A 15697-nucleotide genomic window follows, 5' to 3' on the forward strand; every position below is an offset into this window, starting at 1 on the left:
AAGAATAACTATTCCATTCCTATAATCGTATCAAACATACAAAGTCCCCACACATGAGGATAGAAGGATAACTCAAGAGGCAACCAAATTAGAGACAGAGCAGAACCAAAAAAAGTCCAAGATGAGGAAGTCCAAATCTACTCTATCCGCCTCGCTCACCAAATTCTCTAGCCCAATCTTCATATCTCTTGAGTCCATCGCTGGATACACTAGGTCGAATGGAATACAAACTTGCCTCGAAATCTTGGAAGATAATGGCGCGAATCTGGTCCATGGGTGTGTGTAGGAGGGCCTCACCCAGATTGCGCAGAGGGCCCATGGCCGCATCTTTGGCGAGGGCTGTTATGTCTGAGCCGGAGAAGCCTGGTAAATTATTAATAAGAGATACGAACTAATGTGAGTTTTCTTTTTTTTTTAGGAAACAACATACCTTCTGTCACCTGTACCAGGACCTGGATATCAGCATCGCTTAGCTCGTGGTGCTGGTGACTGAGAAGCTTGCGTATCTGCTGCTCGCGGACATGATGTTCTGGCAAGGGGATGTACTGGCGGCGGACGAAGCGGCGACGTGCAGCCTCGTCGATATCCCAAGGCATATTGGTCGCAGCTAAGACGAGTACACGACTCGCATCGCCTTCTTTCTTCTCGCGACTTGTTTGTTCGCGGCCGGCAGCTGCGCGCTGGAGGTCAGACCATTGAACCAGGAATTCAGTCTTGGAGCGGCGGGAGGCCTCGTGCTCGGAGCCGGATGATCGGGCAGAAAGGAGGGAGTCGATTTCGTCGACGAAGATGATGGATGGAGCGAGGGCTTTGGCCAGCCCGAAGAGGGCGCGCACGAGCTTCTCGCTTTCGCCATGCCATTTGGAGGTTAGACTCGAGGCGGAGATGGAGAAGAATGTTGACTTTGATTCTGTGGCTACTGCTCGTGCGAGCATGGTTTTGCCTGTGCCTGGGGGGCCGAAGAGGAGCATTCCGCGAGCTGGCTCGCGGAGACCAGAGAATAGGTCTGGACGGAGGAATGGGTAGACTACGGCTTCTTTGAGGGCCTTTTTGGCTCCTTCTAAGCCTGCTATGTCATCCCAGTGTACTTCGTCACCGCGTACTACGATGTCGTTCAGGATTTGCTTTGCTGACTGAGGATCCACGCCCCTAGGCAAATTTTCCATGATCTTCAAGATTTCACTGTCTTCTTCCTCATCTTCGTCCCCTGTCTCGCTTGCTATGGTCCGCTGATCTGAAGACTCATGGTCGCTTGATAGTGGTGTCTCTCGCTGTTGGACTGGTGGGGCTTTGCGCCGTATTGGACTATCGCTATTCTTTTGAGATATAGCGAGCCGGTCGACACTGCGATGAAAATCGTCCCCGCTAGCAGATGATGGAGAACCGCGGGTCCTTTCCCCAATTTGGGGAGATCTAGGCGCAGAGCTTGTCCGCGGCATATCGTTGGAAGAATTTACTTCACGGCCAAGCCGAGGAGTCAGAGTCCGAGAAGTATTTGAAATATTCTCAGACTTTGTGGTTTGTATTGGATGGCTTGTCGGTTCCTGGGAAGACCGCAAGGCCACAGGCTTAGGTTTGATGGATGGTTTAGGCACCGTGAAGTCATCCGGGTTCGGCATGGACATTGGATGAGGATGTTGTAGTTTAGGGCTGTCAGGTCGAGGCCGAGGCCCCCGCGGCGGCAGCGGACTAGGAGGCTGAGTAGATGGTCTGGGCGACTGAGTAGGCGGTCTTGGCGAGGACCTCTTCGGAGAAGAACGAGCAGGCTCTCGCAAACGGGCAGCAGGACTTGGGTCCCCAGTGAGATGGTCTCGGGAAGTGCGAGTTCTCGCCTGCCGAGACTCATCCCTAGAATTGGGTCTTGGTTCTAAATCTCGGCGGGAACTGAGATCGTGGGCAGCGGCGCTTTGCCGGGATGACACCAGAGCTGCATCGCTCACAGGCTTCTCACCCGATGGAGGGCGATAGATGCTTCCCCATGCTAGGCCCGCAGCTGTGGAGGCAGCAGGCCTCATGTCTTTCTTCTTTGATGCTACCTTGACTTTCTTGCCATTCTTCTTGGCATCGCTGCTGCGCAGAGTTGTCAACATGGGTTTCCGGCGCTCGGGACTGGAGCCACGCGACTTCGTTCTGCCCGAAGAGTTCGAGTTCACACGCAGTGCAGGTGTACCGGCTGCTGATAGGGTCGCTGGACCAGCATCGTCATGAAATGGCGGCGACTCATGGCTTTGTTTCGTCGGCAGCCCAGGACGGCCAGGTATGGCGGCTGGTTTGGAAAGGTCGGTGTAGCCCACAGCAGGGATTGTTCCATCTCCGATCCAGCCAGGAGTGTTGGAAGGTGATGGCGACGGCATGCTGGGGACGGACTTGCCCTTGACGAGGGTGGCCTTCTCTTTACTGCCATTTGCCTCTGCAGATTCTTTCCTGCTTGCTTGGAGAGCGCTCAGTAGATCAACCCGTTCTCGGCATTGAACCTCTAGCGCCCGGATGGAGTCCTGCAGGGCTTTCTCTGTTTCAGATTTCGGGGTATAATGTGACGGTACACGGCGGGCATTGTGATGGTAGATAGTCTCGAGGGCAGATCTCCAGGACCGCAATGCTTCCTCTTCATTGTTCTAAGATAATGAGCTTCGGGGAACGGGTGTCGGGACTAGAGGACTCACTTGGCCTTCAAAGTACACGGCGGTGGAGCACGCGAGATAGCAATCGTCGTACGTCTTCTGCAAGGAAGACGCAGGCCGTGGGCGCATCATTGGGAATAATCAGGCCCGCCTGAATCCATTTCACGACAAGTTGGTGGAGTTGGTGAAAGCGATGATCTCCCGCAGATGAGGGGGGAGGATTTTTCGCGTGACGTCGTCGTTTCGGAGAGTTTACTGCATGCGGCCAGTGAACTATGTAGGGTTGTAATGGGAATTTTTTTTTATATTAAAATGGTCATCTCTAACATTCCTCACATCTATGGGTACATGCAAGATACAAAAAAAAAACATAAAGTTATAGTGATGCCACAGAGAACCCAGCCCTTTCGAAAGAAACCAAAAATAAAGAAAACCCGAGGTTTTTCCAACGCCGGTCACAGTAAGGACACATCGAATGGAGAGAGCATCGAAGAATCCAAAAGGAAAAAAAAAGCACCAGATTTAATCTCCGAAGTCGAAAGTGGTCGTGTCCCCGTTTTTCCAAAACTATACATTGCCGACAACGCTTCTCATAAAAAAGCCCTAAACATGCAAGAAGATCGAAACCCGGGCTCTGGCCCGGGATGCGCCACAAGGAGGGTTGCTAGGCTCCGCCTAGCCTCCCCAAATCCAGAACATATTGTAAAAGAACAGACCCATGTCGCCCAAGAGATCAAAGAAAGATTATATGGTGCCCACACAAACGTGGTATATCGAACAAGTAGCAGATCCACCGGGAATGGTAGATAGGACCAATGGCGGCCGTGCGAGAGGATCGAATCAGTGTTTTTAGTCGAGGTGCTTCTTGAAGTATGCCTTGGCCATCTCATAGGATGTCCTAGAAAAGAAGTCAGTAAATGTTCATGATCAAAAGTACCGAGTCTCAGAATGGGACGTACCAGCAAATCGCAGTGCTCGGCATAGTGGAAATAATACGAGGGCGCATTCCACGCAGGAATCCAGACCAGCCAAATCGGCGCTTGATGATGGCAGCGGCGTTGAACAGACCCTTTGCGGACCGCACCTCCTCGCTCTCTGCGAGGCCACGGGTCTGAAGGAGCGTCTTTACGACGTCAAGAGGAGTGGTAAGACCAGCTGCGAAGGCACCGGCCAGACCACCTGCGATGCAGTGGGTGAATGGGTCGTAATCACCCTTGGGGTTCATGACCTTCGAGATCGACTCGTAGGCAACGAATTGAGTGGCTGTGAAGGGCACGGTCATGCAAAGTGTGGTAGGGTAGGAGACGTAGAAGGCCTGGAGACCTTCGGTGCGATAGAGGGTCTTGGCGCATTGCGCGAGGGTCTTGTGAACTGAGCCGTGAACCTGCATGCGCTGCTTCATGACTAGAGAATGGGTTAGCTGGGCGTATTTATTGCCTCGCACGGGGTCACTTACCATCGAAGGGGTTCATCAGCGCATCGCTGGCAATGGTAGCGGCCGCTCCACTCATAGCTGCATGATCATCACGTCAGTCGTTGCACAAAAAAATCGATTCAAAAGTTTGTCCGAAATCTTACCGGCAGCCAAGGGGTGATGTCCGTCGTCGACATTACCACCAGCCATATCCTTCACGATCTCATATGTACCGAAGTACACAGCGTGTGCGGGACCTATCGCGCATCAGATTTGAGTATTTTTAACCCAGGGCCACAATATACACACCTGCGCCGACAATCACACTCGAGACTCCCTTCCATAGTGTCCGCCAGCCCTCAACTCGATAGATTGTAGAAACCGCGTTCGTCAATCCCGTGTAGAGACCGCCAGCTGAGGGGGTCAAGATTTGCATACGAGTCTAGCGATGGCCAAATAGTCAGCGCTCAATCCTTTTTCCTTCCACTGCCTTCAACCAAAAATCAAGCTTACCTTGAGCAAGTCAACAGGGTACATCACCGAGTGTTCCTTTTATCCGATCAGCCAAAAATCCACACCCACACCCCCTAACCTTGTAAACATACCGCTATCCCCGCGAAAGCACCAGCTAACATATTCCGGCTAAGGCCATAGTTGGAAGGAAGGGCTTCATAGCTAAAACAGGTTATATCGCATTAGCTTAGGCCACACATTCCCGCAAAGCGACAGGGCGAAGAAAGTCAGGATGCTCAACGGGGACAATCAAGCATTCGCTGGAGCACATCATATCAGAAAATAAGATGTGCTTGTCCCCATGCTCATTCCAGCTTCCAGCGTTCCCGATGGCCGATTGCCTGGAGAAGAAAAAAATCCATCGGAGAGCGACATACTCGAATTCCTGTCCGGGGATCTGATCGGAAGCCGCCATGGAGCTTCCGCTAGCTCAAGGCGCAGCTGTAGCAGATGAAGAGTTCGGGCGGAGAGGAAGGGAGGTGGTTGACGGAGGTGGAAGAAAGGAAAAGTGAAGACGAGATAAACGGGGACTTGTCCGTGGAGATCCCGAGGAACACAGGGACAATGCCAACAGAACAAAAACAAAATGCCAACAATAAATGCGAGAAATGAAGCAATGAATAATTAGAAGTTCTTTTTTCTTTTTTTTCTTTATTGAACAGAATAATTGGAGAAGAAAAGAATTGGAAATTCAGTTTGGAGACAAATACCGGGAAAAGGCGCTAGGGAAATTATTCACGGACTTGCCCAAGTTGGCTATTGCATTATTCTGTTCTATTAACTAATTTTCTACAGAGTAATACAGAGAGAGTACTACGGAGTACATTATTCCTATATATTGGCTTATTCTCCTTACTTCTCTATTACCTAGAGAATGTATAAATGCCTACATGCGTCCATGTGTATTCCTCTCAGGCCCTGCCTCGGATCTCACATGAACATCCATGTCAAAATTTACTTAAAGTATCTCCGGGACTTCCGATGACGGACAGATCCCAGCACTTTTTATGTAAAGTACTATGTTGGTACCTTTATAGTGTAGCAACCACGGTAAAGGTACATAATCGGTACACATTTTTATCAATCTGATAAGAAACCCCCTTAAGCCATCAGTTCGCCCTTGACCACATTTCGCCTAACTCATATTGAGTGGAGCTTCGACTTGTTCGAGAAGGATTTTATTTTCTACATCCCTTCCGAGGTTATCACCTTTACATATACGGAGTAGGTGTTGTATATTGTATATTGTATATTGCATAGTGTATATATTATCTATCTGTCCATTGTTAACTTTGTCTTTTCAACTTGGCATCGGAGAAAGAGAAAGCAGAACACGCGACTTTCCACTAGGAGAAGCCGAGGCCCGTGTGGACTCCAAGCCGCAAACTAAACTCATCTGGTCTACATTGGCTCCGATTCTGTTGAGGCGCCCCCCCCTGTTTCGTATATAAGAATTTTACACTCCATAGTCTCAATACCACTACTCCGTATTGATATGTTCGAAGGCATGCGTTGAATGGGAGAAGTTCACTGCTAGCTGCCTGTTATAATAACCCCGAAGATAATCATTCATGTAAAATACCGCTGCGCCTAAACTCAAGGCAATGAGGAAAGAGAAAACAGAGTCTGTGATGACAACACCAAAGGAAAAGCCCTCATTAAATGAGGATACATGCATGTAATTCGAGGTAATTGGAGGAAGCAGGAAACAAAAATAAACCCATTCCGGCCCTAGAGATGGATGCATAATGAGACCGTTGCTGCTGCAAAACCAGTGCAAGGGCGAGGATCTCAAGGGCTCAAGAGGTCAAGGGTGGAGGGAAAGGGGGGAAAAAAAGGTATGCTGAAACTTCTTATAAAGGAATAGATGTCGTTCAGGTCGTCAAGATCTCCGTAGTCTACAGCAGGGCGGAGGTTAGGGTGGTAATTCACCACTCAATGTTAAACGACCACTCTCCTATAAAACACGTGTTAGCAATGTAGTGAAACCACATCCGAGTTTCCCACTTACCATTCTTCAAGTTCTCAGCAGTATCGCTTAATAAAATTACCCGGCGCTTGTTGCAATAAGCAGTCTTGTCCAGGATATCAACTTTCAGCCCTGCCAAATCGGCAACTGGCTTCTCGAACATCTCACTGAGACTCTCAACGGCCATCTCCAGATCCTTTTGATTATCCTCAAATATCTCTGTCAGGTTGTTGCGAGCAAGGTAGAATGCAAATGCATAAGTCCACTTCAAGGTCTGGCGACACTGCTGCAGGGCCTGCGATGCGGTGTCTAGGAACTGCACCTCAATCCAGGACAGACCAGACTGCGACTGAAGGCTGGTCATCTTCTTTTCGGTCTTGAGGTACAAATCCTTGTCGAGCTTGGCAGACTGCTCATGATTCGCATACCGATTATAGTAATGCAGGTATCGCTCCAAGGAGGAACGCGATTTGGCTTGAGCACTGCGAGCGTCTGCGCCTGACTTTTCTTCGTACCGGTTGCAGTTATACCAGCTCGTGCCATGCTCGGACCAGAGACCCATGCACATCCAGCAGAACTCGTACTTGCATTTGCGACAAGTCATGTGGTTACAGCCGCCATTCTTCTCGATCGTCGAATTACACTTAGTACACTCTTTGGTGTTTGCCGAGATCCAGTTGGCCGTTTCGGAGTCATCTTCACATTTCTGTAGCCACATCTTGACCAGCGTGCATGGAGCGGGCTGATGGTCACTGAGGGAGCAGCCGAAGCAGAACTCGTGCTTGCAAAAACATCGCACTGTTGGAACTATACGACGGAGATCACGGTTCTTTACCCCGCAGTCAATGGCATATTGGCAGTTTGGTGCTGGACACCATTTTAGGTTTTCTTTATCGTCAACGTAGGTCCGAGTTAGAAGTTCGCGGTATCTGTAGAGATGTGTTAGCGAGCCTTTCGCCTAGAAACTAGCAAAATAAATACCCACCTTCCTTGAAGCTCCTTTGTCACAAGTAGATCCAGTGACTTGTAGTCCACGATGCGATTACAGCCATCGCCTGGACACTGAATTCGGCCAGCCTCTCCTTCCTCCTTAATTTTCTGCCCCAGGTAGTGCCGATAGCAGTCGACGCAATATCGGTGACCACAACGCATGGCATACGTCTCGAGGTCATCGCCGTCCTCGCAGCAGATGTCACACATGAACCCCGGGACGATCTCAGTCTTTGCGGTCCCCTCGAAGTTCGACCCAAGACCAGCCTCCTCTAGCGTCTCCTCCGGATGCTCCATATAAGACTCTATCAACTTTTCTTTGTTCCACCGGCCGAACCGCAACAAGATCGCCACCGACTCAGGTGGTAGCCCAAGTATGGCGCAAACCTCGTTGACCTGGCCAAGCTGTTCATGATCGATATCGTGAGGGTCGAGAACCTTGTACTCGACTTCATATGGCTTCTTTTTATGTTTGATGAGGTCTTTATCGTCCGAAAACCCGGCGTCGAGATCATCGAAGTCTGCTTCCAGGCACAGCTTGTTAGTCACCATTCTCAAGACACAGGCATATACAAAAGAAACAACACAAAGATCTGACGGGCACGCACCTTCACCTAAGCTCTCGTCATCAGAGCCCTGGGTACCCAAGAAATCATCCTGGCTAGAGACGTCGCTCATGAACTCATCGTCGGAGTCCATGCTGGCAGTGGTGGGTGTGGATGGCCTCTTTTTCGGGCCGGAACTGATGGGGTTTTCTCTCTCTGTATTCTCTATTGCGGTGGTTGTTGACTTGTGGGAGTGGGAGGTAGAAGAGGCTTTCCGATCGCCGTGGGCGGCTTTTGGCAGTGGCTCGTCCGCAATCGCCTCAGCCGCCTTTCTCTTTCGCGTTATTGGAGGCGTGGTGAATGTAGCGGCAAAAAATGCCGACAAGGGATGTTTTAAGGAGCCACACGTCACTGGGTAAAACCTGTGACGGAGGGGAGTGGGGAAGCGTAAGATCTCCAAGGCCCCGAAGGCGGCTCGAACCGGGCTTCGAAGGACTTGCGGGATATTTTTTTAATTGATATTCTACGTAGCAAACATTGAAAAAAACATTGAAAAAAACATAGAAAATTTTGTAAACATCAGCTGATGTCTCTCACAGGCCCTCAGCTTGACTCAGATATGATTCATTCTTAAGGTTGGCGTTTGTTAGCTTGACCCTAGCCTTGTTTGCCTAGGCTTCCGTCCATGGCTTTTCAAAGGAGATAGGGCTTTGGTGCCTATATCTGACTCTAACAAACTAAGATTCTAATCTTAACTTCAACATTTAATATGTTGTACATTTTATTCATAGAGGAAATTGGAAGGCATAATTGGAATTTAATTTGAAAACATTTGTGGTATCTACTCATCATCACTCTCCTCCTCAGATTCTTCTTCGGATTCTTCCTCGCTACTCTCCTCTTCAGCCTCGGCGAGCCAATCAACAAATTGCTGGGTCTGGCTGCGGACAGCCCGCATCTCCTCGGTGCTACTAGAGCGCTCATCGTTCCACCACTGGTCATAAGCCTCCTCCTCAATAAGCTCAAGTTCATATAGAGACTTGGCAGTAAAGAGAAGGACGGTTTCGCCCTTGTTACGATGAATCAAATCATTTTGGAGCGCGAGCAGCAGATCAACCTGGTCCTTTTTCTGCTCCTTGTTGCGATCGAATAGAGTACGCTCAACAACCTCCTTGTATGCTGTGAAGACCGAGAGAACTGCCGGACCGGCACCCTTGCCACTCTCCATGAGCTGCTGGATGTGCTTCATGAACGATGTCACGATGGCCCGACGGACCTGGTTGTCTGAGGCGTTGGCACTCATACGAAGCGTGACCAGCTCCAGCTGCACCACATCTGCTGCAACGCCTTCACGCAGACTGTCGAACAAGCTGACTGATGCGTCGTGGTGGAAATTGTCTGAATCTTCGTCTGCAGAGAAACTGCTCCGCTCAGATCGTGCCCAAGAGGTATTTGAGACCTCAGATGACAGTGTTGAGATGGAGGCGGAAGAGAGTGAGAGACTGGGCATGCGGTACACTGTAGATAGCATAGAGTTAGCAAGATGGACCCGAAGAGATACACTAGGAGATAACATACCAAGTCCCGATGAGGCTACGCTCACATCATCCTCCTCATCTTCCTCTTCCTCGCCGTGAATAAACTCATAGCCCTCGCCTCCTTCGCCAACAACTGCGGGATCATTCTTGCCAACGCTGCCGTCGTTTCGAGTTTTCGTGATACGCTTCCCACTCTCCACCCAGATGTTATCTGCGATTTTCACGCCATAAGAAATAAGCGCTCCGGATGCAATGGTACAATGCTTGCCAAGAACCACGCCATCGGCGATAATCGCCCCACGCACGTCTGAGTTGTCGCCGATCACAACGTCGTCCCAAATATAGGCACCATCCAGCTTGACATTGCGGCCAATTTTACAGTTTCGACCGAGCACGGAGTTGTGGACTTCTGCCCGGTCTCCAATGCTCGTGCCTTTTCCGATGACTGTGCGGCGCCCAATGACGCAGGAGCGTGCCAGGGTTACCCCGGTTTCTTGGTACATGCTACCCTTACGAAGGGTGTACGTGTGACCAGGGAGCAAGTTCGTATCCGGGCACAAGGGATATGTCCAGCGTGAGAGAATGTCCTTGCTTATCGCATCGTAGGCCTTCAGGTTGCGCACGCGCGCAGCGTAGTGGTCCTTGATGATGTATGTGTGTAGTGTCTTGCCGTTCAGCTCATAGTCCTTCAAAACGCCGAACAAGTAGTGCTTCCGCGGCGATTGGTAATCGAAACTGTCCGACCATAAGCTCAGCACGTCCGGGGTGCAGATATCGATGCTGCAGTCAATCAAGTCTTGGCGGATATCTAGTTCGGGGTGTTTGAGTATAATTTCGGCGTCAATGTTCAGACGAGACAATTGCTCGTCATCTGGATGGCGGTCGATTTCCTCGTAGTGGAGGCATCGGTCCTTGGTAGGGTCAATGACGAAAATCGGGGAAACCGAGGTGGACTTGGTCCTGTGCTGCAGGCCAGCCTCCCTTAGAACCATGGTCATGATCGCATTCTTGTCAAGCGCTCGACGGGCCCGGTGTTGAGCCAATGCGCCTTCGATGGGCAGGTTGCTGATCACGTCGCCGCTCACGACAATGAAGTCTCCAGTAATGAGGTGCTTGCCGTCCAGGTCGCGCATAACGTCACCGACAGAAGTCGAAGTCGACTTAAGGAAGGTCAACTGCTTGAACGGAGAAGACAGGGCCCTCCATTTCGACGCACTAGCAATATAGGTCAGCTCTGCTATCCGTATCAGAGGGAGTCCCTAGGGAAACGTACTTGATGTATTTCTCCAGCTGATCCGAGTGCGCTCCTCCGTAGAGAAAGACCTCCTCCACGCCTGCATTGGCTAGAAATTCGAGAGTATATTCGATCAAGGGGGTATTTGCGAGCGGCAAAAGGCACTGTGATCATTTGATTCGTTAATTGCGAGGTCTTGGGGCAGAAATGTTTTGCTGTGGGGAACGTACACGAGGCTTGTCGCGGGTGAATGGCTCGAATCTCGTCTCGAAGGTATCTGCGAGCACCTAACCAAAGCCACAAGTTAGTCAATCATATAACCCATTAAGAGGACTTCGGCGAGAACAGTCACGCAAACCACCTGCCAACTGCTAGACTTACCACAGCTTGAAATGTCTCTTCCACTTCCTCCGCCGAATTGGGCTTCGGCTTTTGCCCAGCCTTCTGCTTGGGAGCCATTGCTGCAAGGATTGTCAGCAACGAGTTATCAATCTACAGGACCGCAAGAACTAGTTCTCGTGAAGAGCCTGTAGGAAAGCGGTAGGGTGGTTTTACGTTAAATGTATCAACAACCCTTTGAACGCAAAGTTGGCGCAAGTAGTCTGAGAGGTGTCGGGATCGGTCTTTAGATACTGTCGCCAGAAATAGCACCAAAGAAACGCGACGATCTTGTTATCAAAGAAGAGCACAAAAAAGCCTCGGAGTCATCCCGCCCACTTGTTTGCATTGTTTGCACGCCACTTCGATCAGATTTATTGCCTGAGGCAGAAGGTCCTGAATAGGTTTAATCTACTCCGTATTGTAGATCACTCTTCACAGAATGAATGTGATTTAGTAGAATATTGGCAGTCTCATAGTTAAGCCGACACAGAGATCTAGGTATTTCTCGTTACACAAATTAGCAACTAAGCCTGATGCACATATCCCTTACTTTTTAGTCTTTTGATTCTTTTACACGTGAGAGGATCTTGTAACAAATGCAGAAATGACCTTAGCGGAGGAGGTATCAAATAACTTAGAGATAAAACCCAAACGAAACGCCAACGAAACGCCAAACCAGGCACGAAATATATCAATCCAGCAACATTGAACATGAGGCATCAAAACGAAGGCTTATATTAGACATCTCCACATTTGACGAATTGGACAAAAGTGAAATCAAACAGGTGGCTCAACTGTCTGCAGTGGAACATAACCATCATCACCCCGACCAGCCGGCATGGGTCCTTTGCCAGTGACAAGAGACCAAAGCGAAGAGATAACATTCCCAACACGACGACGTAGAGAGCGAGGGCTATACTCGAAAATAGTAGTAGAAGCCCACCAGCTCACCTTGCGGGCATGACGGCGACGCGCCACATCAGCCGCAGAGATTGCACCTGAGCGAAGCTCCTTCTCAAGACGCCCAACCTCCATCCAAGACGGCCGACGCCAGAACTTCAATAGGAGACTGCTAACAACGACAGAGACACTAGAAAGGGCCATGGCAGCACCGGCAGCCATGGGAGGTAGCATGAAGCCCGTGAAGGGGAGGAAAAGGCCCATGGCGAATGGAAGGCCGATGATATTGTACATGCAAGCCCATATTAAGTTCATCTTAATGCGTTTGAAGACCGTGCGCGAGAGGGAGAGACTGGCTGGTACAGATAGCAGATCGTCCGGACGCATGAGGACAATATCAGCAGCCTCCACGGCTACGTCTGTGCCGGATGCGAGAGCGATTCCGACGGATGCCGTGGCCAGCGCGGGAGAGTCGTTGATGCCGTCGCCAACCATGGCGACACGCTCGCCTTCTGCTTGGAGAGCGGAGACGATTGAGCGTTTCTCGGATGGAGAGACGGAGGCGTGGATTGAAGCGGTTGGGATTCCGACTGCTGTGGCGATTCCCATCGCCGTTGAGAGCGTGTCGCCTGTTACCATGGAGGTCGAGATCCCCATGCGATGCAGGGCCGCTACTGCCGCGACGGCTGTCTCTTTCACTGTGTCTCGGAGGGAGATGGTTCCGGCGTAGCTGTTGTCGATTGCGACGTGGATTTGTGTAATGCCGGACGCGGTGTCACCAGGCTTGGAGACGTCAGCCTCCGGGTCTTCGACAGGCTCCGCGGAGTCGGGATCTACATCAGCCGGTACAGGGACGTCTTTGGAGCGGAGAAAGTTGGCGTTGCCAAGGAGGACATGGTGCCGGATACGCTGGCCGCTAGATGGAGGTTCAACGATGGCGGAGACACCTTGACCAACACAGTTGTCAACGTCCCCCACACTCCCAGGCAACCCATCTTCTCCAGGATGGCCTGATTCGGTTATGGCCGCAGAGAAGATCGCTCGTCCGATGGGGTGTTCACTGCCTGTCTCTGCGAGACCAACAATAAGCCACCAGATCTGACGGCGCCAGTCGTTCATTGTCCATTGAGGTTCAATTTGGGTGTGAGCCACGCTCATCCGACCTGTAGTCAGGGTGCCCGTCTTATCAAAGACAACATGAGTAACTTTAGTGGCAGCTTCTAGCACGGCACCTCCCTTGACGAGGATTCCATGCTCCGCGCCAACGCCGGTACCGACCATGACCGCGGTCGGGGTGCTCAAGCCTAAAGCACAGGGGCACGCAAATACAATGACCGAGATGCACAGCTTCAAACAAACCATGACTCGGCCACCATTGCCTGCCATTTCAAAGATTGTGGGCGGATGAGGCAATACATGACTGAGGAACATCCAGCCAAAGAATGTGATCAAACCAAGACAGACGATGGCAGGGACAAAGTAGCCAGCAACAATATCAGCCATGCGCTGAATTGGAGCACGGCTCGTCTGCGCGTCCTGTACCAACTTTACAATCTGGCTCAACTGGGTATCCTTGCCTGCTCGAATGACTTTGAAATCAATGGAGTTTGTGCCGTTCACAGTTCCGGCAACGATCTGACTGCCTTTCTTTTTGTGAATAGGTAGCGCCTCTCCGCTGAGCATACTCTCGTCAACATAGCTTTCGCCCCGGATGACCACACCGTCCGCAGATACCTTATCTCCGGGGTGGAGAATAACAACATCACCGACTTGAATCAGCTCGGTGGGAATGCACTTTTGATTCACCGTCATGTCATCAGCTAACTTGGGTTGCTGAGGTGCGCCAGGTGTAGGTTTGGAGGACCAGCGCTCAGCCATTTTCTCTGCCGCAATGGGATCTTCATAGATAGTCGTCATAGATGGAGTCAGACACATGAGCCTAGAAAGAGCAGCGGAAGTTTGGCCCTTGGCTCGATTCTCTAGCCATCGGCCCAAAGTGATAAAGGTGATAAGCATCGTACTGGTGTCAAACACGGTGCTAGGACGCCCGTGGTCCATGCTGCAAAGAGCCACAATCATGGTGAAACAGCTGTAAAAGAAGGCAGCGGACGTGCCTAGCATCACGAGAACGTCCATGGTTGGGGATCGATGCTTGAGGGACTTGAAGCTGGTGACATAAAACCGCTTTCCAATGCCGAACTGCACCGGAATGGTAAGAGCGAGACAGATTAGATCTCCGAGATATAGGCCGGGGAACAGTGCAATACTGCCAAAGTCAATTCCGGGCAAATACATCGGAATAATCATACTGATGAGGAAGACGGGGACCGCAAAAGAGGCGGCGATGATGAAGGATCTTCTCCAGTCTTGGATTTCCTTCGTTTTGGACAATGATTGCAGCTGTGCGTTGGTATCATCTGAGTCGACAATCAAGGCGTTGTAGCCAGCAGCCTCGATGACTTCCACAAGAGACCGGATTCCGATTATAGACGGATCGAAAGCAATGACCATATGAGAGGTAGCCATTTTTATTGATGCTGAATGGACACCCGATTGCTGCAATATATTATCTTCCAGCGCTGTGGCGGAAACGCCGTCCCGCAGCCCATGCAAGCTCAAATTGATCTGCTGTTTGTTTTTGGAAATTGACGCCTGCGCCTCTGATGACACGATCGACGCATCGAAGCCGGCATCTTCAACAAGATCCGGAATTTTGCTGGCAGGGAGTATGGTGGGGTCGTGCACAACCACCGCCCGCTCAGCCAGAAGACTGATGTTGAACTGGACTACCCCATCCACACTACCCAAGGCCCCCTGGACGCTAGATGTGCAAGCGCCGCATGTCATGCCTCCGATTGCGATGGTGGTAACCAGAAGTCCTGATTTCTCTTCCGAGCCAGCCGATGGAGATGGCCCCTTGGAGCCCACCAGGGAAGTGTCCAGCACTCGCGCTCCAAAGCCTCGATCTTCAATGAGCTCTGCGATCTGCTCTGATGTGATAATTTCTGCATCGTGTTCCACGACTGCGCGCTCGGAAAGCAGTGATACGTCTACGGAGTTCACACCGCTGACATCGTTCAACCCGCTTTCCACTGCAGACGTACATGCCCCACATGTCATACCCTCAACCGCCAGGGTGGTCAGCGAGAGTCGCGTAGCCGGAGAAGAAGCAGAGTCGGGATTCCTTTGTTCCTCGGTCGAAAGTACTGCTGCATCGAACCCGCAGTCCTCAATCATTTCTGCGATTTTCGCAGGCGGTAACACTGACGGATCATGTTGTACAGCGGCCCTGCCCATGATGAGACTGACGGAAACATCGCGCGCACCGTCTACTCCTTTGAATGCGCCCTCCACTGCTGATGTGCAGGCTCCGCAAGTCATTCCGTCGATCTTGATAGTTGTGGTGGTTATTGCGGCTCGACTGACCCCGCCGGCGTGCGGATTTGTAGATAACATCTCGACGGTGAAGCGCGAGGCGAGCACGGCGAGGAACGACGGTACTATAGCATATGGAGAGTGTCTGACGAACTGCCTCCGACACGATGGTGGAGGGTGATAGCGTGCTGATGTTCGGATGGTCACGGATGGCGCA

At 51.0% G+C, this 15697-nt stretch overlaps 5 protein-coding genes across 5 annotated transcripts; all 5 read right to left on the reverse strand.

Moving 5' to 3' along the window:
- Nucleotides 1–142: 142 nt before the first annotated feature.
- On the reverse strand, nucleotides 143–2753 carry N7517_006814 (uncharacterized protein; the record flags this gene model as incomplete). The annotated part of the gene is made up of 3 exons (XM_056724544.1): nucleotides 143–363; nucleotides 431–2615; nucleotides 2664–2753. The coding sequence occupies 3 exons, from the start codon at nucleotides 2751–2753 to the stop codon at nucleotides 143–145; spliced, it is 2496 nt and encodes an 831-aa protein (XP_056580794.1).
- A 717-nt stretch (nucleotides 2754–3470) lies between these two features.
- Nucleotides 3471–4963, reverse strand: mrsA (putative mitochondrial carrier protein; the record flags this gene model as incomplete). The annotated part of the gene is made up of 8 exons (XM_056724545.1): nucleotides 3471–3519; nucleotides 3581–4025; nucleotides 4078–4134; nucleotides 4200–4292; nucleotides 4345–4477; nucleotides 4549–4584; nucleotides 4641–4710; nucleotides 4926–4963. 8 exons carry the CDS (start codon nucleotides 4961–4963, stop codon nucleotides 3471–3473), a joined length of 921 nt encoding a protein of 306 aa, XP_056580795.1.
- Nucleotides 4964–6476: 1513 nt separating this feature from the next.
- N7517_006816 (uncharacterized protein) lies at nucleotides 6477–8206 on the reverse strand (the record flags this gene model as incomplete). Its single annotated transcript, XM_056724546.1, has 4 exons — nucleotides 6477–6505; nucleotides 6560–7446; nucleotides 7503–8028; nucleotides 8116–8206. The coding sequence occupies 4 exons, from the start codon at nucleotides 8204–8206 to the stop codon at nucleotides 6477–6479; spliced, it is 1533 nt and encodes a 510-aa protein (XP_056580796.1).
- Nucleotides 8207–8893: 687 nt separating this feature from the next.
- On the reverse strand, nucleotides 8894–11283 carry N7517_006817 (translation initiation factor eIF2B catalytic subunit epsilon; the record flags this gene model as incomplete). The annotated part of the gene is made up of 5 exons (XM_056724547.1): nucleotides 8894–9570; nucleotides 9631–10805; nucleotides 10864–10988; nucleotides 11055–11111; nucleotides 11206–11283. The coding sequence occupies 5 exons, from the start codon at nucleotides 11281–11283 to the stop codon at nucleotides 8894–8896; spliced, it is 2112 nt and encodes a 703-aa protein (XP_056580797.1).
- A 699-nt stretch (nucleotides 11284–11982) lies between these two features.
- On the reverse strand, nucleotides 11983–15561 carry ctpA (Cu(2+)-transporting P-type ATPase CCC2; the record flags this gene model as incomplete). The annotated part of the gene is made up of 1 exon (XM_056724548.1): nucleotides 11983–15561. The coding sequence occupies one exon, from the start codon at nucleotides 15559–15561 to the stop codon at nucleotides 11983–11985; it is 3579 nt and encodes a 1192-aa protein (XP_056580798.1).
- Between the last annotated feature and the right edge of the window lie 136 nt (nucleotides 15562–15697).

This window comes from Penicillium concentricum (assembly GCF_028827145.1).
Source record: "Penicillium concentricum strain IBT 3081 chromosome Unknown utg000002l_segment0_segment0, whole genome shotgun sequence".
In the NCBI taxonomy this organism is placed as follows: domain Eukaryota; kingdom Fungi; phylum Ascomycota; class Eurotiomycetes; order Eurotiales; family Aspergillaceae; genus Penicillium; species Penicillium concentricum.